The sequence below is a fragment of the Cynoglossus semilaevis genome, chromosome 17 (genome assembly GCF_000523025.1).
Source record: "Cynoglossus semilaevis isolate Cse_v1.0 chromosome 17, Cse_v1.0, whole genome shotgun sequence".
Lineage (NCBI taxonomy): Eukaryota > Metazoa > Chordata > Actinopteri > Pleuronectiformes > Cynoglossidae > Cynoglossus > Cynoglossus semilaevis.
Window position 1 is genome coordinate 9530420 of NC_024323.1, and position 24413 is coordinate 9554832.

The following is a 24413-nucleotide window of genomic DNA, read 5'->3' on the forward strand; positions in this document are numbered from 1 at the left end:
AAAAAAGTGCAGATACGACTAAAACTAAAACTTTATATTTAAAAATATTTCGTTCATCTGAAAAAATTAATTTAAGGTAGGTTAAAACATTCACTTAGCCTTACTAAACTCACAATGTCATTGTCGTTGACCACCATCAGCTCAATGTATTTGGTCTCAGTCTGGACAGAGGGCTTGCGAACAAATCTCTTGGCCCGCCTCAGGACTCCAGACCCCTGCTGCTCCCTGGTTCGGTCCGATCTGTCACCACCACCACCACCATCACCTCCTCTGCTATCCCACTCACTGTCCTCTGTACAGTCTGGCCACACACAGAAACAACACTGTAGGCAGTCATTTCACTGATTTATTTTTTTACCCAGTAAGTAGAATAGTAGCACATTAGTGTCTCAAATTCAGTCAAAATGTTACATAATACCACGCCGCCACTATAATTAACCATTTTTCATTGAACTCAAAAAGACATCCCATTTAATTATCACCACTGTTTTGTCTGCGTGATCTTTTCTCACGAGTGGGAACAATGCCAATTGTTCGGATTTCCCAAAGAATAAAAGAGAAATTTTGGGAGAAAAGTTTAAAAGACAATTACTGCCTGAGGTACTGTGGTTGGTTTATGCCACAAAATAAAAGCATACTTTCAGTCAGCATGATGGAGGATAGAGATTGAGAAAGAAAAAATATTATTCTAGTGTCAGCGGAGTATCAGTAGAAGTACTTTTACCTGTACAGTGAGAGGAAAGTCTGATGTCAGGCATCCTGTGGATCAAATGAGAGCCATCGTCCTGCCAAAGACAACATTTAGATAATGAAAATCATAGTTTAATACAACTATTCAAAGGAAAATGACTTCTGGGTAATGCATTTTTAGACTCTTTACCTGATTGGTCCTGTTGGGTATGGGCTCAATCCCATATGTGAAGAAGCCATCAGAGAACATGCCACTGAGAAACAACCATAGAAAAATGTTAGAGTTAGTCAGGTTATTATACATTTAAACAGGACACACAGCCTGGGTTGGTCTGATCGTAATCTGAAGAAATATTACAGCGCTGGTATTTGTAATTATCTTTGTAATAAATAAACTGGTATTACACTATCTGTCCTAGTGGCCAACAAGTGGCCACATCTGGTGTCCAGTGGCCCAAATGTAGAATGGTGGGCCAGTAAAGTAACCAGTAAAAAAAATCCATGACAAAATTTGGTCAATCCCAGAAGTGGACCACATACCATCCCATAAAGCAATAAATGATGGGTGCTTAGTGGCCCACATCTGAAGTTGTGTTGCCCACGACTTAATACAATATACAGAAGTCAGGAATCAAACCTAAATCAAATAATCATGATGCTGAGGTGATGGTGCATACATTAGTATAAAGTAGGCAGTGATACCAAATATGGGCCAAATATGTGGGCCCCATGGCTTATTATTCACCTGCTACATTCTGCCATTCACAGATCCTTATGTATGACGCAGGCTACTTGAACTGATGTGACCCACCATATGGGTACAAATGGACCAGTTCATCTTCTTCATCAATTCATTTCTAAATGTTGGGAAAATGAATACGTTTTTGGCTCATATTTGAGGTTATTTCTTTAGGTTTTTACATCAGTTAGCATGTTTTTATTTTCTGTCTAAAGCATATTGATTAGCCCTATGTCTTTAAAAAGTTTTTGGTAAAAAAAAAAAAAAAAAAAAAAAAGACTTCAAAACAGCTCACCATAGGCCGTGACATGTGGAGACGGCAGCCCAGGACTCTGGGATATCTCGTAACCTCCCCTGGTAGTAACAGTGCTCCCCTCCCTACAAACAAATACACATCCATGTGTCATCAACCAACACAACACATAATATTATCCTCAATCGAACGCTCCCGTATGTAGACCTGCAGTGAAACCCTCTGAACGGCCAGCCCGTACGGGCTACTTCCACTGTGTCATTTATGGAACAGTTTATGACCTACTTGTTAGCGGCGCTCTACTCCACACTGTTCTGCCTCACTGACAGCAGAGGTGGAGGTGGACCCAGAACAGGGATCTCTTCAATAAATCAACACTCCAGTCACCCACACAGTGAGATCTGAGAAAGCAGCATTAGACGGAGGCCTAACGGAGCGAATGAAACCAAAGGGATGAATGTGGAGAGGGAAATCTAGGCTGTTCCTTTTCATGTCCTTCTAACAACCTTGGCTGACACAAAGAGCTGGGCTCACACAGCCCTGGAGCAGAGAGTGGGCACTCTCCCAGGCAGCAAACTGAGCCACCAACCCAGACAAGGATGGATCACAGCTTTACTGCTGATCCAGTCTCCTGCTCCTGACCCTAATGTCCAGCTTTTTCAGCCTGGATTTAATTTGGACTCATTCATGAAACAATAGGTTCAAATTAAGCCGCTCCATGAATGTGTCCAAATCAGACACTGGCTGTGAGAACTGGATGGATCAGGGTCTGGACAAGGTCTGTTCTTGGACTCACTGCCTCAATGTTAACCACTCTAGTGTGTGTGTGTGTAACAGCAAAACTGGTCCACATCGGCTGAAATCTTGTTTCTTAGTGAACTGATCAACTGACCCAAATTTGGTCTGGGCCAGTCAGGCTACAGGTACGGCCCACAAACCTCAACCACACGTAGCCCTGTCTGGCCCCTCTTCACGCCTTCCACATTTTGCACTCTAGATGTGGGTCACTAAAGGCAAGTCATTATTTATTAAAACTCGACCAAGTGACCAGGTTTGCCCTGTTGTGGCCTTGTAATCTGCTCGGAATAGCAGCTGTTTGCTAGTTACACTTTGTCACATATGGATAGATACTAAATCTGTCACGCTACGCTTCTCTAGAAGATCTGTGTTTAACAAACAAGACCTTGACCAAAAATACAGAATAGAGATTGGACATCCTTGAATGGATCACACCTGCCGTGTCTGGCAGCATCAGAGCTGCCATTTGAGGCCGACACCGTGCGGAGCAGCAATCTGGCCTGACTGCAGGGTCTTCATCCTCTGCTCTGTCAGCCTCACACTCCTGCAAGCAAGGCAGGGAACTTTGCCTTCAGCATCCCAAACATCCTCAGAGTGACTCTTCCAGGATTCCAAACCTACTTCGTTCCTTTGTATTAACTGTCATTTTACTCCTCCTCCTCCACCTCCTCTCTGACTGGTTCTGAGCTTCCTCTCCTCTAGGTCTTCTTTCATTCTCCTTTCTGCCAAGAACTTAATGACACTGCTGAGCTAACTGGCTGCTATGGTAACAGGCCTGTGATTGGTCAGAAGGACTGAGGTAGAGTTCGGAGCAGCCGTAGAATGTGGCGACGTGAAGTGATGTCGGTGGTCGGGTGGGCGGATGCTGAGAAGGGGAAGGAAGGGAAGGAGGGGGTCACTGAGCGGTACATTTGTACCGAAAAACATTAGCCGCCCCCCCTGGCTGTAGGAATGCAGTGACATTCCTCTGCTGTGTCCTGACAAACAAACAACATGTGAAGGCTGGAATTCATTTCCAGATTTTTCCATGAGGGCTCTCCATTTCTCACACATTATGGTTTTACACCACAAGAAAGAATTGTCTTTTTGTCTTTGGTTAACGAAGGGAAAGAAAAGGAGATACATTCAGAGGACTATACACACAAAAAAAGTATATATATAAAAAAGAAATTAAATGAAAAATCACGACCAAAATAACAGGGCGCTAAGTGAGAAATAATCTGAAGTATGAAGTACTTAAAGTTCTCTATGTAAGTTCTTCACATGATAAGTTGCTAAATGCTAGCTAAAAAACGATATAAGTTATATATATATATATACACACTACATATATGTATATAGAATATTAGCTTAAATACAGTTAAGTTAGTTAAAAATTGCTATTAAAAAGTACCCAAAAAAGTTAAATGAAATTTAAGCATATAACTCTCACGTCGCATTCCAGTTTATAAAGTACATGAAAAACTGTTTTTCATAAATAATACAATGGGAAAAAACATCATCCATATTCATTTATAAAGGACGAGGAAAACACACGCTCATGTTCTGAGCCTTAAAATATGTATGAAACAAAGACATACATGTGGTTTCTCATCTGACAAAACACAGTTTCAGGAAACACTGAAACGAAACAGTACTATAGCAGAAAAACAGTACAGATAATGTGATACGAAACACAGTTCACATGGTAAACAACCTACCGTGGACTCTGCTGGTCTGCCGTCCTGGTTAAAGTGCCGTTCCACATATTCTGAAGACAGAAGGTGGCTGCAAATAAAGAAGGCGACAATTATTTTCTAGCAGTACAGTTTGAATTAAAACAACCAATCGTCAAAAAAAAAAAAAAACACCCGGCTCGTATACATATTGCCTTATATTTTTAGGTCGACAACAGCCAGTTTTTAGTGTGTACTGGTCCAAAACAGGGGTCAAAAACAGGTGTGGTTAATAATGGGTGTGTTTAAGGTACACTGACATTAAACACAGCTTAAAAAATACCGTATAGAAAGGAGCCCCATTTGATGGAAGATATTTGGACTACATTTGCCAAGTTAGATTTGAACCACTTTATGAAGACAAAATGTAGGCCATATATTTTTTCATGGTCAGATGAAGCCCGCAGTGTGGGACTGGTGCCAGAAGTGGCCAAGATTTGCATGCGGTGTTGGCTTTAACAGCAAAGAATGAAAGATGGCGGGAGTACTTCATATATTACTGGTCACAAAGGTCTACAGACTAAACTGACCAAATGTGAACGTCATGAAAACTCTGGGGCGGGGGTCTTCAACCTGTCTAGCATTTGTAACATTGGCCGCTGCTTTAAATGCAAATTTTAAAGGTAAAAGAAACGCATTATTTATTTTTGTTGTATGTTTATTTGTTCTAATAAAATGAATAATCTTTACAGTACGTCTAATGGTTTACACTCTTCAGTCTTATTATAGGTATTATTTTAAGTTTTGGTGTCTGTTATTGTGGTTTTGCTTAAGTAATTAATGTTTTATTTGATCGGGTTTCGTTAATTATATAGGTCAGTTTTTTGTTCCTGGTCTCCTGGGTTTATATGTGGCTATTTAAAGCTGTTGCCCCTCTTTTAGAAAGAGACTTAACATGGTAAAAATGTCTAGATAAAATATCTCCGACTTCATCACACACAGCCAGACCAACGCAATGACTTCACACACTGATACTAACTGGTTTAGCTGCAGCTCCAGTGTAAAGGTGCGTCCGAAGGCTTCAACTTGGAAACAGCTGCGGGCCAAATGGACAGGCTGGAAGACAGAAAAACACACCAGGGTGATGTACTGTCGCCGGCATTTTGATATACGACAGTGTGATGAAAACAACTCTGGTCAAGTGTGATGAAACCCTCAGTGATTTCGGGAAAAAAAAAGTCTCATGAATAATTCAACACAATCAATACCGTGTGTTCATCCACGGCCAAAATGAAGTGATTGATAAAGTCCTGGTCGATGGATATCGGCTGCTGGCGGCAGTTTAAAAGCTAAAAGGAATTTTGTGATAAAGACGGATGGAGAAGGTGTTGACAGAAGAAGGAGGAGGAGGAGAAAAGTTTACTGGTACATCTATATTCATCCCCAAACTGTGCCAATGTCTAATGGACAGCTGCCAGAGCTGAGGAGGTGAGGAGAAGACAGAAGGAGCAGAAGAGAGAAAGTGATGGAGGGAGAGTCAGTGCAGACTAAACAGTGTGACTCTTCAGCTGCTCTGACTGTGCCAGCGCTGTTTTGATCTCAGTCTGGAAGAGAAACCAGGCTGCAGTGAATCACTGGGCTTTCACAACACAAACGCATCACAGTGGAGGGATTAGTCTCTTTGTTGAGTAAAAACAACAGATTTCTTACTAGTGGCCAGGTGACAGCAAACATGGACGCCCTTTTAAAGCACATCTCTGTTGTGATACTAGACTTTACAGTAGAGAAAAGACAGGATCAGAACGGGCTTTTCTGGATGTCAGGTTCAGATCTAGCTCGCTAGTTTAAGTTTTACATGTTGCGTCTATTATATACTGTATCGACCACATTCCATTTAACCCACTGGACTCTAAAGGTAACAGTTGTTAGATGTTATGAAACATCTAACAGTTAGCAAGTAACAAAACAAGACTAAGACAAAACGTCAAACAAAATAATTAAAAAAATAAATGCAACATTCTTTGTTCTTCTTGAAATCATCCAACGTATTTCATACAGTTTTCAAATAAGAAGTTATCAAAATATATTAATAACACAACTAGTCATAAATTCCACCATCCATTAGCTTCACGTTTTGCTAATAAGCAGCAGACACACATAGTCGGACGTAATGTGGGGAAAAGTATTTGTTCCACCAAAGCCTGGTTTTGTGTAGGCTTCATTTTTGAGTCAGCTCATCAGACCGGCCTCACTGTCTTGTCAGCCGTAAAACAATGTAAAGCTCCGGCTGACGGGCTGACTGACAGAAATGCCAAATGCCAAAATGTCACTGTTTTGAAAGCAACTGTCACTGCATCCTGCAACGCCACCGTCAAGATGCACCGTAATGACTGAAATCCACCGACGCTAAGAAGCTACAGTTATTTATAGAAACTGTCACATATTTTCTTAAACTTTTTTCCATATTTATTATTCTATCACTTGGATTAGCCATAAATAAAACAGATAAAAACAAATTGTCTTCCTAACATAAAATAGACAAAAAACATTTAGTCACACTTATACACTTATATATACTAATATTAATTTAATTTATTTAAATTATTAATTTATTGCGATTATTCATGATTGATCACTAGCTACCCTGTGATTATTCAGATTAAAATTTTAATCGAGAGCTCTAAAATCAACAGAAACCACCAAACACAGTACAATTAATAATAATAAAAAAATTGTAAAAATAAAAACCCTAATCAAATCAAACTTCTTGGAGTACTGTATAACTGCTCATGATTAATAATATTAAGAAATATGTGTCAACTTGACGAGACGACAACAAGCAATGTAGGATCAGTCAGCTCAGCACGACGTGACAGAAAAAGTTCAGCTGCTGCGTCTAAATTTATCCTGTCCCTTTCTAAGTGTTTTAAATCATTAAAAAACAGACGCGGCAGCAGGACGGGAATAAAACGGCAACTACACGAATAAAACCGTGGACTTCAGCATCACTTCGCCTTCACGAGTGTGATGCTGATGCTGTGTGTGTGTCTAATGAAGTCCATCATAACAGTTCAACACTGTATTAACAAGACGGAGTGAGGGGTGTTCACAGAGACAGAGGAATGGATAGTGGGTGGGGTGGGGGTGGGGGGGTGGTTGGTTGAGTGCTCTTGGGACATGGCGCACAGAGACAGAGGAATGGATAGTGGGTGGGGTGGGGGTGGGGGGGTGGTTGTTTGAGTGCTCTTGGGCCATGCAGCACTTTTCACACAGGAGTGTTACATAATTAATGGAGACGCACTTCAGCGCACCACTGAATGTTGGAGAGGAAACCAGTGGCTTAACACAACCGGACATGATGACGGTATATTGCAGGAGGGGCCGGATCATCGTCAGTCACTGACCCGATCGTTTCAGCAGGGTGGACTCAGGGCGGCTCAGAGTCAGAAGGTCAGAGGGTTTGGTCTGCGTTGGGCTCCCTTCACATTACTCTGCTTCTCACTGCAGCGGCTCATGGGGGATTTTCACAGACTAAGTGGGTCAGAATTACAAGGAGCAGCAGTAAAAGAGACTGGTGCAGGACACCACCCTGCACTGTTACGTCCCTGTGCTGCGCACAGAGCAGCAGCAGCAGCAGCAGCAGCAGCAGCAGAGAGACGAGCACTGCGCTGTTCAACAAACACTGGGAAAAAAAAAAAAAAAAAGGGGTTCCGTTCATCGGTGTAACACTCTTTAGGTGCGATCACACTCCTTTATGTCTACAGAGACAGTAACACTTACATCAGCAGGGTTTGCCTTTATTGAGGATTCGCGCATCCATTTATTTAATCTGCTTGTGGGGGCGGGGCTCACTGCAGACACTAAGAGACAAATAAGGATTTCCAAAGACACTCGTACCTCTGGTTAACTAGCCCCAGTCTCCAATAGGAATTATTGGATATATATTGGATATATATATATTTTAGACTGAGGAAGGAACAAGTCAATCACAAACAGGGGAGAACTTTCAGAAAATCCAGGCAGAAACCCAGTCCTAACCCCCACAGCACTGTGTGTGCTTCAGTTTAGATGAATACAATCATACCATGCAGAATGTATTAGGGTTTAGTCACCTGAAAACCACTATGAGTACTACTATTGTTGTGACCCTTGACCTTAAAGTGACTAATAAGGATGACAGGGTTTAACCTTAGTTTTCTTGCACCTAATTTGTTGATTTACTCCATTGATCAGAGTAGGATATTCTATATATAAGTACTTACTTTTCATAAATGTTTCGCTAGTTTTTTGGCTAATGTTTACTGTAGTAGGCTATGTTTTTGGCATAACATTCATCTAACTCTTGACAATATATAAAAAAATAAATAAATATTTCAGCTTCCAAACACACACTGACATCAGAGGAGCATCATCATTCACTGACCACTGTGTCCACACTGCTGTTCTTCACCCTGGTATCCAGGTGGTGATGAGACATTTCTTCCTCCGACTCGATCTGCTGCACCAACCTCTTTGGCCGCGTGACCTCCGTTGGAGCGTCCTGGTTTTCTGACCACCCAGGTAGGGTGAACCAGTTCCACGTGTCTTCATCTTCCCGTGTGCTTCTGTCCGCACCTGCAAGAGAACAACAAGGACACTCAGCGTGAACCTGGAAAGGTAGAGGCATGGAGTACCTGAGGTGAAGGAATGAAATTGACAGTGTTTGAGATGAGAAAAGACAAGGCGACAACATAAGAATATTTTAAAAATATTTTATAGGCAATTAAAGTATTAGGGGTGCTTCGTGGGCTGGAAGTGGGCCCCAGGCCAGGAGTTTGGAACCCTTGTTGTAGAGTGAAGAATAAGGTTATGAATGACTTCACTCACTTTACCTACTACTGTATGACAACTTAGTTAGCCAAAGCCTAAACACACAGTCCATCCCTTCATCTGTAATGCTTTAACCTGAAGTCATTTTCAGGAAAAGCTGGAGCTAATCCTGAAAGTGCAAAAGATGAAGTCACCGAAACACCCATTCACACCTGCGGTAAGTTTACCTAATACTTAGTCTGCATATTTTTGAACTGCGAGTACCTGGTGAGAACACGTGCACACACAGAGGAAAGTGCAAACTTCACACAGAAACACCATCTGCTTCAGCCTGAACATGAACCAGTGACTTTGTAGCTGTGAGACAACAGTACTTACTGTACCACCTCAGTGCAGAGGGTTGGCCAGTCACGCATCACCTTCAACTACTTTCTCCTATAGAGCCTAAGTCTAAACACAATTAAATCCAATGTTGATGCTGTTCAGATGCTGTGTCTCTATATGTTTTTTTTTTAATGGACTGGAAATGTATCTAAGTTTAAGCCCAACGACAGGTGGGATCTCCTCTGCAACCTCTTATGTAATTTAAAGATGGATAAATGAGTACAGTGAGGATAAAACGTAGACTATGTGGTCATCAACTCTTTATTTCAATAACACCGCATATATTTTATTTTTAATCTGAGCTCTGTATCGCAATATAACACTCTAAACTTGAATTCTCTCATCATGGGGGTCGTTCTAGGGGGCGCAATATTTACATTTTTATTCTCATGACAAATAGCACGGAGCACTCTACTCAATGCACTTTGCAAACATTAAAATAAATAAACAAATATATAAATGTATCAGTTCTGTAAATAGCTTAGCACTGAAAGTGAATCACAAGGATATTTTAATTTCTGACACTGGGTCCAGTTTAATATAAATACAGTTTCATACAGTAAATATATGATCACTGTAGTCCCTGTTCTACCTCAGTCCAAACTGACAGTTTGAGTCAATGAGGGTGTGAATGATCACTGGTCACTGTGTGTGCCCCTACTGTACCATACACTGGGATAAGTCCAGGGTTTAGCCCCCCCTGGAGCCAAATGAGATAATTTATCGGCTCCAGCTACCACCATGACCCCCCACTGGGGTAAGGCCATATTATAGAAGAAGAATGAATGGATGAAACACACATAAAAGTGAAATAATTCAAACGAGTTTTCATTTAATGATGTGAATTTTGTGTCTTTTTTATTAGCCCAGTAACCACAAGGTTACAACAGTAACGCAGTACTTTAAGATATTTACAGCATAAGGATCAATAGTTATTCATGTATTTATTGAGGTTTTGATGAAAGACAGTGATGCCTACAGGAGACAGTCACCCTCCAGACATATAGGCTGCTGCTGCTGCTGCTGCTGGGCCTAATCTCTCTCAGACGTGACAGACCACGGCTGATTCCAGGGACTTGACAAGTTACATTAAAATGTTTTAGGTGTTGCTTCTCCAATATAAACGGGTGGAGGTGTAGGTGGATGTATGGGCAATGGGTTCGCCGTGGAAATGTGTTGATGCAGCAAATCTACCGCAGCGGTGAGCGCTTCCAGTCCAGAGGGGATGTTTGGCACCGAGAGCCCGCTACAATAAAAAAATCTGCAGCCCGCACTTGTTTTCAAAAAGTGCTGGTGCAAGGGGAAAAATGTGTGGATGTAAAGAAAACGGGGAGCCGCTGCTCTCCAGCCAAACCTCTACCCTCTGCTCCTTCTCTCTCCCTCCTGTCTCTTCTTACCTGAGACTGCAAGCCTCTCGCCCACTGCAGCAAAGACCATGAAGCACCACACCGCCAGCATGATCCTCACATATTCCCCCGGATCACAGCATCGAGAGAGCCGCGGAAAGAACGTCAACAACCCGGTTGATGCTGAGGAAGAGGGGAAACAACATAAAAAGGGCAAAAACCGACAGGAAACGATGGCGAGGATCCAAAGAATGTGCTTCTACACATCTGATGGTGATGCTGCGGGTCCTCTCTCTCCCCCTCTCTCTCTCTCTCACACACACACACTCTCAGCTACTACGGGAAGAACCTGATTTGCATTTCAGAATAAGGAAAAATGAACCAGAGCCTGCGCTTGAAGCGGAGATGATCGATACAGGCCTGTCGTGGTCTGAAAACAGGGAGCGCGCACCGCGGGCGCACGGCTCTGCAAGGCTGCGCCGGTGCGTGGAGTACAAATGGCTGAGCCGTGTGAGTGTGCGTGTAAGCCTGTGTGTTTTAGTGTGTGTGTAGCCCATATGTGAATCTGCGTTATGCGGAAACGCAGGGACGTGGAAAAAAAGAGAGATGCGTTAGGTCTGCGGTGAGAAAGAGGGGGGACATGGGAACCCAGTCTCCTCCTCCTCTTCCTCCTGCGGTTGCCATGCAGCTCTGAAAGGATGCAACAGTCTGGCCGAACGCTGCTGAAGTGAGTGACCCGTGAAAAGTCACAAATGCCCGCGAAACAGTACAGTTAAAGACGAACCTCCAAACCATATTTTCCAAAATAGAAAGTACACTTTCTTAAAATTCAGTGTGGAAAGGTACGGTCTAATCAACAAGACAGAAGTTTCACCAAAACTATAAACAGGTACACAACATTCACAACAATAAACCAGCAACTAACAGGTTAACCAGCAGCAGGTTCAAGACTTGATTGCATATAGACCACAGGTGTGGCCTACTGTATATGCAATCAAACAGGGATTCCCAAACTGTAGACCCACCACTAGGGGGTGCGCGGGAACTATTGACGGCGGTTTGTTTTCTTTAACACAATAAAGACGTGGAAATAAACATATCCTTTGTAAAATTAAAAGCTTGAATTTTAAATAATAAATTAATAAATGCTAACGGCTATATATATAACAGAAATATTTAACTTAGTTAGAACTACTAATTCTTTTTTTGGAGATTTATGAATTGAATTAATTTATTTTGTAAATTGAGCCCACATTTGTAAAGGCATCATGCCAAAAAAGAAAAGAAAAAGAGGAAGTGTTCATCAAACAGTTCACTCACTGCAGCCTTCACTGATGTGGTTCTTACTGCAGTTATTCAGCTGCATGTCACTGCTGAATACTTTATGAGCTGCATCAGTTACCACTGTGCATTTATGAGTTGTTGTTCAATGTATGAAAGATTAAAAAAAAATAATGAAAGAAAGAAAGAAATAGCCTACGGTATATGCTGCAGAGAGTATTACAATTTTTATTAAACTCTTTCATTTGTGATCTCCCTTTTAAGTTTGGCAATCGAGAAGGAAGAGGTAAAGGGAATGGGGGCATTTATATTCTACCATTCTGCCCTTGATCCTGCCCCTGCTGCCTTCTACACCATGTTGGTGTAGATGAAATATTCAGAGGGCACTGTCTGTGCACAATGTGCCTCTATTAGCGGGATGTGCGTAGTGGTTGTCGGAGGAGCTAACTGAATGAACCTGCAAGCCACAAGACTGAGGCAGGAACTCACACAGCTCTGAGGAACTCCACGTCCACTGATTGATGTGATTGGATTATGGGTATCAGCAAAGAAACAATTCATTATTTTCTACTTTACAGATACAAATCTAGCCCGTGCGTCATTAAATATCTGTCCTCAGACCTGGTTTAATGTAAGAATTTATAACATTTTCATAAAATAATAGTAATATTTTCTAAAGTATAATGGATTATTTTTGACCCTATACTTGCAGAAGGGTCTGTGTAATGCGCGCTGCTTGAGGCTTCAGAAAAAGAGAAATACTGCCCTCTAGTGGACAGATACCGGTACTGCAATAACTAAAATCCGCCCCTAATGCCTGAACTAGAACTCGAACCTGAAATAGACACAATTTTAAAGAAGTGTTACCTTAAACAGACAGCATCGAAATAAAATTCACTGCTTCTTAAGAGCAAACCTTATTGGGGCAAGTTTCACGTTTTTGTTTTCACAGCAACCTCAGTTTTACAATAATTAAATAAACTGGAATTATCAGTTCTAAAAATGGCCCTAAAAATTGTATGTTTTGCCACCTTATGGCCATGTTACATACATGCATGCAAGCGTAAAGTAATCGTAGACAGATACAAGTTGACAGGTACAAAAAGATACAAAAGGAATATATTTTTAGCCAATGTCACTTGAGGCTTCCTGCTGTCACTGAAGAGCTGATGCAACATGACATTGTCTTTAGCGCCAATTTCCATTCTAAATTTGTATTTTCAGAGTAGGGAAGCATCTTTGTGATGATTAGTCTAACTTTAAACTGTGTCAACTTCAACATTTCTTGTGTGTACGACTATAAATTACCTGTACGATACGTTGGAAAGCTTACATTTTGTTTGACCGTTTATCTATGTATCGCTGCTACTATAAGTGAGCTTTTAATATTTAATATTTTTAAGTGTGAAATGCATACAGTGTTGTATCCGTACTCCTGCTCACTTTGTACACAGCTGACGGCAGCAACATGATTACACCTCATCAGCTGCAGCCTTGCTGCTCAGTATTTTCCACTGTGCTGTATGAATGGCCACTGCAGGTGCAGCCTGTAGACCTGATGCGGCCAATTAAGTAATTATACCTTTTCAGGAGGTTATAAAACAGCGTGACAAAGGCGGCCGCATTTTCAATAGAACATTCGAGTGCAAACACAGCTATCGGACCAGATTATCGAATAAAAACATGAACGGTGTTGCCGCTGCTCCACCGCAGCGCTTCAAGTGCGCACACGGTGACTGTGGAGCAACATTCACCAAACAGAGGAAACTGGAGGAGCACGAGACTGTGCACACCGGAGAGGTGAGAATGGAACTTTATCACTTGAGGATATGCTTATTTTTAAATACTTGAAAATAATTTGACTACAACGACCCACAGCGTCCGTGTCAGTGCGCAGTGTCTGGCTGCGGCCGCCGCTTCACCAGACAGTCCCACCTGAGCAGACACATGCTGCAGCACAGAGAAGTCAAGCAGTTCAGGTAGGTCGTATACCAGTATGTTTGGTGTCGTGACACGTCACGTGACCATCACCAACGTCTAAGTCAAATAAAAGAGACGCAGTGGAGTGTAAATTGCTATAGTGGTTATTCTGGTGATCTCATAACTTAAACGAATTTAATATTTGTAAGTTGTACGAGTAATATATTAATATCATTTAAAATTAAACTCCTCAGATGTAAGTTTGCCACCTGCACGAAGAGCTTCTTCACTCTCAGCAAACTAAAGAGACACGCGGGGTTCGCCCACGCAGATAAAAACAAATACTTCAAGGTAGGTCTGACATGACCCACCAGATGGCGCCACTACAACACATCTCGATATTCTCTGGCCTCTTAATGGTTGAATTAATTTCCCTGATCTCGTGCTCGCTCACAGTGTAACCGGCCAAACTGCTCCTTAACCTTCAAGAAGCGAAGGCTGTTCAAGCTGCACTTGATGGATCATCAGGTTCCTGCTGTGTTCAAGTGCGTTTCTCCTACGCGAATAATTATGCAAAAATTATAGACTTGTTGGGCCAATACAATGCCTTATTGTTACGGTTGCATCATTTTGATGTTCTCAGTAAAATGCATGTGGAATTGTATGTTTGTTACTGATGGTGTCAGGTGTACGAAGGAAGGATGCACTGCCAAGTTACATTCCCACATCGCCCGCAAAGCCCACGAGAAGAAGCATGCAGGTTGGTCCATTTCATTCTTAGTGGGGGGGCCCTTTTATCTTGCGTCCATGATGAATTCCTTAATTAGAAACTGGGCTGTGGGTGCCCTCTGCTGTGACCTTTTTCCTTTCATGTGAGATCATACTGTCAGGAGAGACGATGATTTTACCTTATTTCCTGACGCCCTGTCCAACTGTGTCTGCCTCGTCCTGCAGGATACTGCTGCCCTCACGCCGACTGTCAGGTGATGGAACCAACCTGGGGGAAGTTGAAGAAGCACATGACCAAACACCTAGGTTCATATGATTTTTTTCATTTGATTACGTTGATTACCAACTATGTGAATGTCCTATTAGTAGATACACAATCCTGCTTTACGTTTTCCCAGCAAAGTTTACGTGCAAAGTCTGCAAGAAGGAGTTTAAGAAAGTGGATTCTCTGCGGAGGCACAAATGGATCCATGCGTCCCACAAGCCTGTGCTGGTCTGTCCCAAGAAGAACTGCCAGGCCTACTTCTCCACCACCTTCAACCTGCAGCACCACATTCGCAAGGTTCACCTGGAGCTCCTCAAGTACAAGTGCTCCTTCCCCGACTGCCCGCGCATGTTTGCCATGCGGGTACGTAGCATGTGGTTCTTTCTGAATCTTTCTGATAATTGGTTTTGACAACTAATAGGAGGTAGAAACGTCTTTTACTCCTCAGGAAAGCATGGACAGACATCTGCTTCATCACGACCCCAGTGCCACGGCCCTGAAGGTGAGTGACGTGCGTTCAACTGGCGGCAGAACGTCGAACTCCTCAACATTTTTCTTAACACCCAACAGAAACGTCAGCGTGCTAAGAAGCCATGGCAGAAGCGATTAAACGGAAACCAGCAGCCTCTGGTGGAGGAAAACCTGCGTCGCCTCTTCGCCCTGCGCATGCGCATCTCCAGGCGTGCCAAGGTGGAAACCAACCTGTCCAGCCTCTTCAACGAACGAAAGATCCCTCACTTTGTCGACTCAGAGGTCAATCTGCGTGATCTCTTCGGCATAAAGCAGCAGAGTCCTCTGGTGGTGAAACCTGAGGTTGCACCTGTAAATGGTTAATATATAAAGAATGATTCCTAAGTTAGACTTAATTTATAGATACTGAAAACTTGGGTCTTTGATTTGTTGTTGGATGTAGCTGACATACATTAAAATATTTTATTTGATAAGAAGTATCTGAAAGTCACATTGGAAAATTTATTTTTTGACCCAATAAACTTGAGTTTTGTTTTGGATCAGACTGGTGTTTTAATGCCATCATTTTCTAAGAATGTTTATATGTTCACTGTTGGATGTCGGTTACTCAGCAGCAGCAGAGACATCATATCCAGTAACAGGGTTTGTTTGGCCGGTCTCGTTTAATTGCCATTGAAAGCGTCTCATTGTGAGAACACTCCAGCAGCTGTTGGTCCGCAGCATCTCTCGTGCTCACTCTGGCCAAAATGAGGGGCTGACATTTGCTGAACATGTTGGAGTTCATTAAATATGAACAAAAGGCCTGAAGATGAGTAAGCGCTGAGTCACAGGATGCATCGCTTTGAGGGTGGATGGAAACTTTTGAACACGAGTCCCAGCTGTCAGGTCTGATCAAGTGAGGGTGAACTGTTGCACTTTGAATGACTGGTCGGAGAATAGTTGAATTATTGACAGGAACTACAAACGCAGACTAAACTGTCTTAGGTCAAGGGGGAGCGATGATGTGAATTTCAGAAAAGTATTCCATCACTGATTACAGCAATGGTTTTTAGAAGTCTGTTTGAATTTTTATTTTTTTATTTTATAAAAACTGAGCTTAAGGCTTAATGCAGGGTCAAGAAAAATGTATCAAGATAGTTAATTTAGCTGTGCTGTATAATTAGCCAAAAATATAGGCAATATGGAAGCAAAAGGGCTAGAAGCTAGCTATTTTAGTCAAAGATGCCTAAGGAAAAGCAGGGCATTATTACTCCATAGCTAACAGATTTGGTTAAAGTAAAATTTCTTACGCTGCTCTTACATCAGAATCAATATAGGTTAACATTGGATGAAAAAGATCTGAATCATTTTTCTATTTTAAAGTCCAATTTGTTTAAATAAATCTAAAATGAATGATATATCAATAAAATTACACATAAAAGTTTCTATTGGTTATAGTAGTAAAAATCGCAATATTTGCACCAGGCGTTTGTTTGAGACATTTCCTTTTGGTGTTAAGCACTTGGTCTTATTCTTCCTGGTCCAGTGAAGCGAGGCAGAGTCCATTTCAAAGCCTGCTCTGAGCTGAGTATCAGCCTGTCAGCATGGGCTCCGATGATTCCTGCACTGCTGTGTCTTTCCTCTGCCTCAGGTCATTCTCTCAGCTTCGCAGCCTCCCAGCTTCCTCCTCCTCCTCTTCTTCTTCCTCCTCCTCCTCCTTCTCCACTGTCTGCAGCTTCTTCTGTTCAGGTGACATACATTAACCTCTCTCCCAGCACCTCACACACACATCACAGGCCAGTGCAGGTCAGCACATCACTGACCTCTGCTTCTGTCAAACTGTTCTCAGTTTTTCTGTTGAGAATATATTTTACAATGTATTTATACCTGTATTGTCTTCACCTCCATAATGTTAGTCTTTGAATTACTTTTAGGAAGAACATTTTTAAACTTGTTTGAATCAATAACTTTATACTCTAACTGTAACTGTAAGTGTACTAGCTATTTATGGCTGACATTTAATTTGTATGCTGCCGCGCTTTTTTTAATTTAATTTTGTTCTAAATTCGTCTTAATCAGTTAATACTCAAATCATATTATTTTTGCCAATTTCTGCTCCTGTGGTTTAGGTATGCCAAATACACATTTTAAATGTTTATTTTTGGCAAAATGTACTTATTTCTTTGGCTTAGCATTTTATCTTTGGCAATATATCACTAGTTTTTATGTAACATTGATCTATTTCATATTTGTTTTGCTCAATTTCATCAGCATTGGAAGTCATTTCCTGGCACACAACAATCACGTTGCTGTGGAGTTTTACTAGCATCACTTACACAGCTGATTATTTTGTTTACACATGACAGTAAAATAACAAGGCCCGGGAGTTCACACACTTCAGAGCAGCGCAGTTACTCAGATGTGAGCTACAATCACAGCAAACAACTTTTTTTTCCTCACGTCTTTGTCCTGTTCATCATCTGTAAAAACTAGAGGGACGGAGTTCGCAGGTGTGGAGCAGGGGTCCTTGTTAACTTAGTGTTAGAGTTAGTGTTTGTACACTCCTGGTGCCACAAAGCCCCATGGGAGTGAAGACGCTGCCTGGCTCCGTAGTGTATGAGGTGTAAAATAATACCAGCGACACCATCAAAAGCAAAAACCCAGGGGCTGGTTAATCACACCTTCACCTTCCTGGGAAGGTGGTGCCAATTATCCACAGAGCGAGTGTTACCTCTAACATGGAGAATGATTTGTGTATCCTGTTAGGCACAGACAAAAAAAAAAATCATGTTCCCAACAATGGCCATTATACAGGTTCTTCATTTAAAAGTCATGCTTTGAATCCTCTATTCCACACCGACTTCAGTTCATTAAAATAATGCATTCACTGATGTTCATTACAAAGCCGACTTCAGTCTCTGCCCGCAGCTTTTCAGTATTTCATGCAATCAGTAAAGCCTGTAAATGGGAGTTTAAACACCTAGGGTCAACCATCCAGAGTAATGGACATTACACAAAAGAGGTGAAGAAAAGGCAGCGTGGAATGGATGGAGATGAGTGTCATGGGTAATTAAATTGAAGATTAAGGTTTATGAGACAGTAGTGAGACCTGCTATGATGTATGGTTAAGAGACCGTGACTGTCTAACAGACTAAAGGCTGAGCTGGAGGAGGCAGAGATTGAGTTTGGAGATGAAGTTGGATAGTAAATATATTTGATTGAAGGATATTTGAAGGATGTTAGAGATGGAGGAGAAGAAGAAGGCCGCAGATCGGATGTTGAAAACATCAAAACAAATTGTTTTAGTTGGTAATTACTGGCAATCTGCAATTATTTATTTTCTTGTCTTTTAAACTGTTTTAACTAATATAAAGCAAACCAAACGTTGGGGGGTGGCAGCTGTGTCAGCAAATTACACAGTCTTAAATTATCTTAATGTTACTAGGTTTATTCTTGCAACATTATGATAATACAATCCTACCATTATGAGAAAAAAAGCCATAAATGTATGTAAATTAGGCAGTAATAAAAAAGTTACAAAAAAAGAAATATGTTTATATCATTTCTTTCAGGGGAGAAATGAAGAAGAGTCAAACTAAATTTATTATGCATACTTTTCACTCTCACATTTCTGCTACAGTATATTTAAATGACTGATTATCTTTGGCCTATTTTTCACATTTCAGTAATTTATTGCTAAGAGAAATCATGTCACGTCAGAATTTTGACTATCAATGTTGTACACAGCCTAAGTTGTACTACTATCAATTATAACCATCATAACTGCAACTCTGACAGTTTTCTCCTTTTAGCAGTTAGGGCATATTTCCCAGTCTGAGAAGAAGAAAAACACTGCCATAGAAAATAAAGTGAAGTAGGTTAACGATACAGTCGTCATGGCCTGATTTAGCTGCTTCCTCCTCCAGAATAGATGACCCCGAACCTTCTCTCTCCTCCCTTACTCCATTTCCCATGCCCCTGTTGAAAGACGACCAACTGTAGCAACACAAGCTTACTGACAGAATTAACCAAACAACCACCAGGCAGGGAGTTGTCTGCAGACTCAGCTCGTCTGCTTGCTTCAGTAAATCACATTTGCGTCTGTGCAGAAAAGTGTTGAATAAAAACAGAGGTTGAAACAAATGTATTATTTCAGATATATCAGAGGACACATGGTTATCTGGTTATCACTTCCTTGTTCCAGTGACCGTCAGAGAATATGATTACAGTGTAAACAGATCACTAAATCAGTATGACTTATTTATATGTCCATTATTAAACACTTACATTACAATATAGTACAAGTTCATACATTTAGAAAACGTATGGTCTTGTTCTAAATGGTGTAATGATTGTAGTTGCAGCTTTGGGCCACTGAAGCCTCACAAAGACCTACAATAGATGTATAGTATAAGGCCACCTTTATTTGACCAGTGAAATGAATTCTCTTATGTCGACATCAGGTACATCCTTCTCAGTGTGTTATTCTATAATTACGTCCGAGAGATAAAGATGAGTTTTCTGTTTGAATGAGAAGATGAGTTCTCCTTGTGTTGACTATGATACAGACCAGATCACACTGTCCTCACACACTCACAGAGTAAAACAGTTAGAAAGTAATATATAGATAAATTAATTATTATTAATGACTCTAGACTCACACTTGAAATATGCTTTAGGAGTATTTATCACACTAACAGAATCACTGCTTCAAATTCTGTTGGTAACTGAAAGTATTTCTGTATCAGTTTTGCAAAAATGCTCCACTGTTGAGCAAAACTGTTTTCCTTCCTGGTTGTATGCTATAAAAATTATGATTACATAATTATTTATTAAAAAAGAACACATTAAACTGCCAAGATTGGCTCCTGGACCAGACTTGTCGTGGCTGATTTAGGTTTGAGAAAAGATAAACTAGTGCAGCAGTGAGCAGGACACAGAATGTCATTTTAAAGGCACAGATTGATAACATTTGCTGTAACATTGTTTGACATTGTGCTTGGAGCTGTTTTCCCAAGTCTCCATCATTAAATCAAGTCTTGTGAATCAAACTACAGTTTTATTGCTTTACGTCCCATCTATTCTCATTTTCTATGCAAAATATTCACTTTCTTAAGTTCCCTAAGCCGTTCTCTTTCCGCCTTTGTAATTTGTAGCCTTTACTGTCCTCACAAAGGACTGTGCAAACGCGAATCTGCATGGATGAGGGCACAACAAGGTGACCATGCTTCTGTGGCTCAGGCACAGACCGCAGCATTGGTTATTCATCTCTTCCGTGTGACAAATCACTTTGTGTTTTGGACTGCGTCGTTGTGCAGATAATACACAGCAGTAGGCTGCAGGTTACGCTGCTCGACAGAACCAGATTAAAGCCTTCAGACAGAACTGCACTGAGTCATTTGCCCACAGGTTGGCATTAGATGGATGCTGCAAGTAAAACAACCCATATTGTTCTTTGAATGTGTCGAGCATTTGCATAATGCAGTCATCAACACAGCCTAGTCTGTAAAATGAGAGATGAGTGTGATTCATGTGGTAGAGTTTCACAGTCTTTTGTCTTCAGATCAGATGTGATTCTTTTTCACCAAGTCACCAAGATAAGCTCCGATTATCGCAGATGACATTTAAGGTTGATTACACTTCCTTTTGTTGACATCCACATGGCAACATCCATCATTGTCCATATCTTCATGTTCTCTGCATTTGCTCGCTCATTAATCAAAACACAGTTTCCTTGCGAGCTCCCCGTGCGGTGTGTCAAGCTCCATTAGTAATTAAAAGTGTTGCAATCAGGAAATGCGCCAGCTACCTCGTTTTACAGCTTCAAAATTAGCAGCCAAAGTTTGGGTCCATTAGAGCCATTCATCAAAGATAAGTCAGACCTTAAACCAAACAGATTCAGAACAGGACTGTTTTTGTTCCATTCTAGATTCGTATCAGTCACAGATTGATCGTGTTTACACTGACAGCAGTTTGATTCATCACTTGATTATAGTTTAATTAAGACCAAACCAGTGTGTACTGACTTCTCCACTAAAAGCAATAACGGTACAAAAGTTGGTCAACCTTTAAACTCAAACGTAATGTTATACAAAGCTGTCTGTTCATTAGTGTTACACATCCATCAATCCATCTACGTGCTTCATGCAAAGATGTAGCTGATTTACATCAGGAAGATTACGTACAGCAAATAAAAAAAAAAAAGTTTTTAGTTTTAATAAATCTGGGCAATTTTCTACTGTCACTGATTGGGAACCACTGCACTACACTAATGTTGGAGACTGGAGGATTGAAATATAGTAAAGTGAAAGTGCTTTACGTGGGATAACATTATTATATTCTTGTGTTATAGCATGTGTTATAGCATGTGTGTGAAAGTGAACATTTCATCAAGGTTGTATTCCGACCAAGGTCACTCTTCAGATTGTTGGTGTTCATGCGCGTCTGTGTTTTTTTTTCCTGGCTTCTGCATCACCTTGTGATAAAATCCACAAATTGATTTGATCCTGCTGTTCAGTGATTGTAAAGTAAAATGAAGTGAGAGCAGCGGGGGAGGCAGTGTTCCACTTACAGCCATGTAATCCACAACAATAGGTTCACATGAGCTCATAATGACAGGAATGGAGGCAACAGCGAACAGCAGGCTGACAGAAGTCTGCGTTCTATGCTCTGATGCTGTCAAATGGAAAATTAATTATGTAGATTAAGCGTATGCTGAGTCCAAAACATAATGTAACTAAAAAAAAGTATAGAATGCCTGAGAAATCTCCTTTCTGTCTATCTGTTCTATAATAATATTGTATCAGGACTTTTTCCGTTTTAATAGGGAATGAAGGAATGCAGACGGGAATGTTTGAAGAATGCTGATTTCCATCGCATAAGTACAAAAGCTCACATAATCATCAAACTTTTCTGTTGACATTTTGTAAAGTACACACATTCCGCCCAGATCTTAACTCTATGAAATGTCTAGCAAGAAAGAGGGGATTGCAGATGATTCTGGTGCAGATGCTAAGATGGATAGGCTCAGCCTACACAGGCTCTTCACATTCACTGCACAGACTGACATCAGTCTCCTTATCTAGCAATAAATCCTTTGGGGTTTCATTTGACCGCAAGGGAGTAGCTGACTACACCAGGCTGTGAATGTATATGCCTGTCATGTATGTGCCCCACAACAAGAACATAGCAAGAGGTACATGTCACATCTGTTTTTTACTAAGCCAGTATGAGATTCATTTTATATTACGCCCTGAAGATGACATTTTTAGAATATTTGACTGAATACAGGTTTTATAACTCGGGCTGCCAAATTAAAACATCATAAATCAGATACAAATTTAGTAGAGAATTTCCACCGTCCATCCTCTTCTAGATCTAATACAGTCACTACACATGTTGTCATTTGCACACACTGCAGGGAATTTTGTTTTTTTTACCAAAATACCTCAAGGTTCAAATATCATCATAACAAACAGCATAAAAAAATAGAAGATGCAAGAAGTCACTCAGAGGGTGGGACTATCTGGTACCCCAGCTGCCTCCATGTCCCTAAAAAGGATTGGGCAATAGAGGATGTACAGCTGAATGGATGGATGGACCAATAATTTAGAAGTTAATTTTGTTTCACTGTTGTTGGTCCTCTTAATGGGACTGTTATTGAGCAAATTACTGGCATCATAAACTCATGTTCACTGCTCATGTTTGAAGCCATGTTATTCTAAGTAAGTCTTGGTTATGACAGAAACAAAAACAAAAAAAAAACAAAAAAAAAAACACATTTTTTGAATGTGTCATGCCAGGCTGAAGCCAGCAAAACTATGTTATTTTTGGAAATACAGTATAAAAAATATATAACATTCAGATGGAACTAAACTGATCGATTTACATTTGGATTTTAAAGTGATTTTATAGAGGTATATGCTGTAGGGACTAATGGTAGAAAATGAATGCACTTCATGTCAATTATACAAAGGCATTTTAACTTGTGTGTGTTCACGTGTGTAAGTGTGTGTGTGTACAAGAAGAGAGCAGGACGCTAGACTCTGAGTACGTGAGTGGTTTTTCATTCTCTTTACCAGCCTCTCACAGTTTTACTTCATCTGCTGAGCGAAGTAAAGGTCAGCCGTGTAGACAGCAGGATGATGCAAATTTCAATGTGTGTGTGTGTAAGTTGTGCTGCTGCAGCAGCCTTGCCTCACCACCAGCAGTGTCTGTGGCTGAAACCTCTGTGAGTAACAAAGGATCAACAGGAAAGCAAACCAGGGCTGAAGCTCATGTTTCATTAATAAAGTGTATTGTACTGTGTATGTGTGTGTGTTTGTGTGTAATGTGCGTGTGTGTATGTGTGTACAGAAGGATACAAATTCACAGTTCCCCCTCATTAAAGGTAGAATGTGTTATACAAATGTAGGGTAATCACTGACCTACACTAATGCCGCCTCATCAATGTTAATGTAACACTAATCTGTGCTGATGAGGCGATCGACACGCCGTACAAACAAAGACGACAGCCCCCATACTGAAACAACACACCAAATAAGACTGATGAGTAACGCCTGTTAGAAGCATCAGTCATTATTACTCACTAAGCACATAACCACAGTCACACTGACATTATCGGCTACTAAATTCCACAGTGTGAAGGTGAGGCTGTCAGGGCGTCTGCCTGTCCCTCCGTCCACTTCTGTCCCTGTCAGTGATAACCCCCTCGGTGTCATTTGGATCACAAACTCACTGACTTCACAGGTCACCTGTCTGTCTGTTTGTGTCCTGACTGTCTACAAGTTGGCACACAACTGTCACAACCTCTAAGACGTGTCAGTCTCTCCATCCGCTGGAAAAAGAAAATCCCTTTCAGCTTGTCCCATCATCAGGGGTCACCAGAGCTGCAGTCTGCATAGTGATTTGGCAGCCCATCCTGATGCAACCCAATCCCGGAACAGGGACTGCACGTCATACAGGAATCCTACCACTCTGCCTTCATCAATATTTATACAAATCCTATCATGACCCTCACTGTATCATTCTCTGCAAAAAAATCAAAATGTGAAAATTTGAAAACACAAACCATTTTACTGCTCTCCTTTTAATG

At 41.0% G+C, this 24413-nt stretch overlaps 2 protein-coding genes across 5 annotated transcripts in view; one reads left to right on the forward strand and one right to left on the reverse strand.

Annotated features, from left to right (window-relative positions):
• LOC103393114 (disintegrin and metalloproteinase domain-containing protein 11-like) overlaps positions 1 to 14859 on the reverse strand; it is a 29177-nt gene extending 14318 nt beyond the window's left edge. For 2 of the 4 annotated variants that reach the window (XM_025064213.1, XM_017040669.2), the window contains exons 1-8: positions 10726 to 11581; positions 8559 to 8749; positions 5175 to 5251; positions 4181 to 4247; positions 1725 to 1807; positions 881 to 944; positions 725 to 785; positions 114 to 301 (exon numbers count right to left, since the gene is read on the reverse strand). In XM_025064213.1, the coding sequence (XP_024919981.1) occupies positions 114 to 301; positions 725 to 785; positions 881 to 944; positions 1725 to 1807; positions 4181 to 4247; positions 5175 to 5251; positions 8559 to 8749; positions 10726 to 10786 (792 nt within the window). In that variant the 5' untranslated portion in view covers positions 10787 to 11581. Of the gene's footprint in view, positions 1 to 113; positions 302 to 724; positions 786 to 880; positions 945 to 1724; positions 1808 to 4180; positions 4248 to 5174; positions 5252 to 8558; positions 8750 to 10725; positions 11582 to 14783 lie in introns of those variants that run through there. The other 2 variants (XM_008329963.3, XM_017040670.2) reach the window with 2 other exon arrangements.
• Positions 13475 to 15866, forward strand: 42sp43 (P43 5S RNA-binding protein). Its single transcript, XM_008329962.3, has 9 exons — positions 13475 to 13755; positions 13834 to 13934; positions 14130 to 14226; positions 14332 to 14420; positions 14562 to 14635; positions 14830 to 14910; positions 15003 to 15232; positions 15318 to 15371; positions 15440 to 15866. Exons 1-9 carry the CDS (start codon positions 13639 to 13641, stop codon positions 15701 to 15703), a joined length of 1107 nt encoding a protein of 368 aa, XP_008328184.1. The 5' UTR covers positions 13475 to 13638; the 3' UTR covers positions 15704 to 15866.
• The last annotated feature ends 8547 nt before the right edge of the window (positions 15867 to 24413 follow it).

Excerpts from the sequence above, each read along its gene's own strand:
- 42sp43 (XM_008329962.3), top strand. The coding sequence starts at position 13,639 with ATGAACGGTGTTGCCGCTGCTCCACCGCAGCGCTTCAAGTGCGCACAC. Across the intron at positions 13,756-13,833 it reads AGACTGTGCACACCGGAGAG|CGTCCGTGTCAGTGCGCAGT; the intron begins GTGAGAATGGAA and ends AACGACCCACAG. Across the intron at positions 14,636-14,829 it reads CCACGAGAAGAAGCATGCAG|GATACTGCTGCCCTCACGCC; the intron begins GTTGGTCCATTT and ends CTCGTCCTGCAG.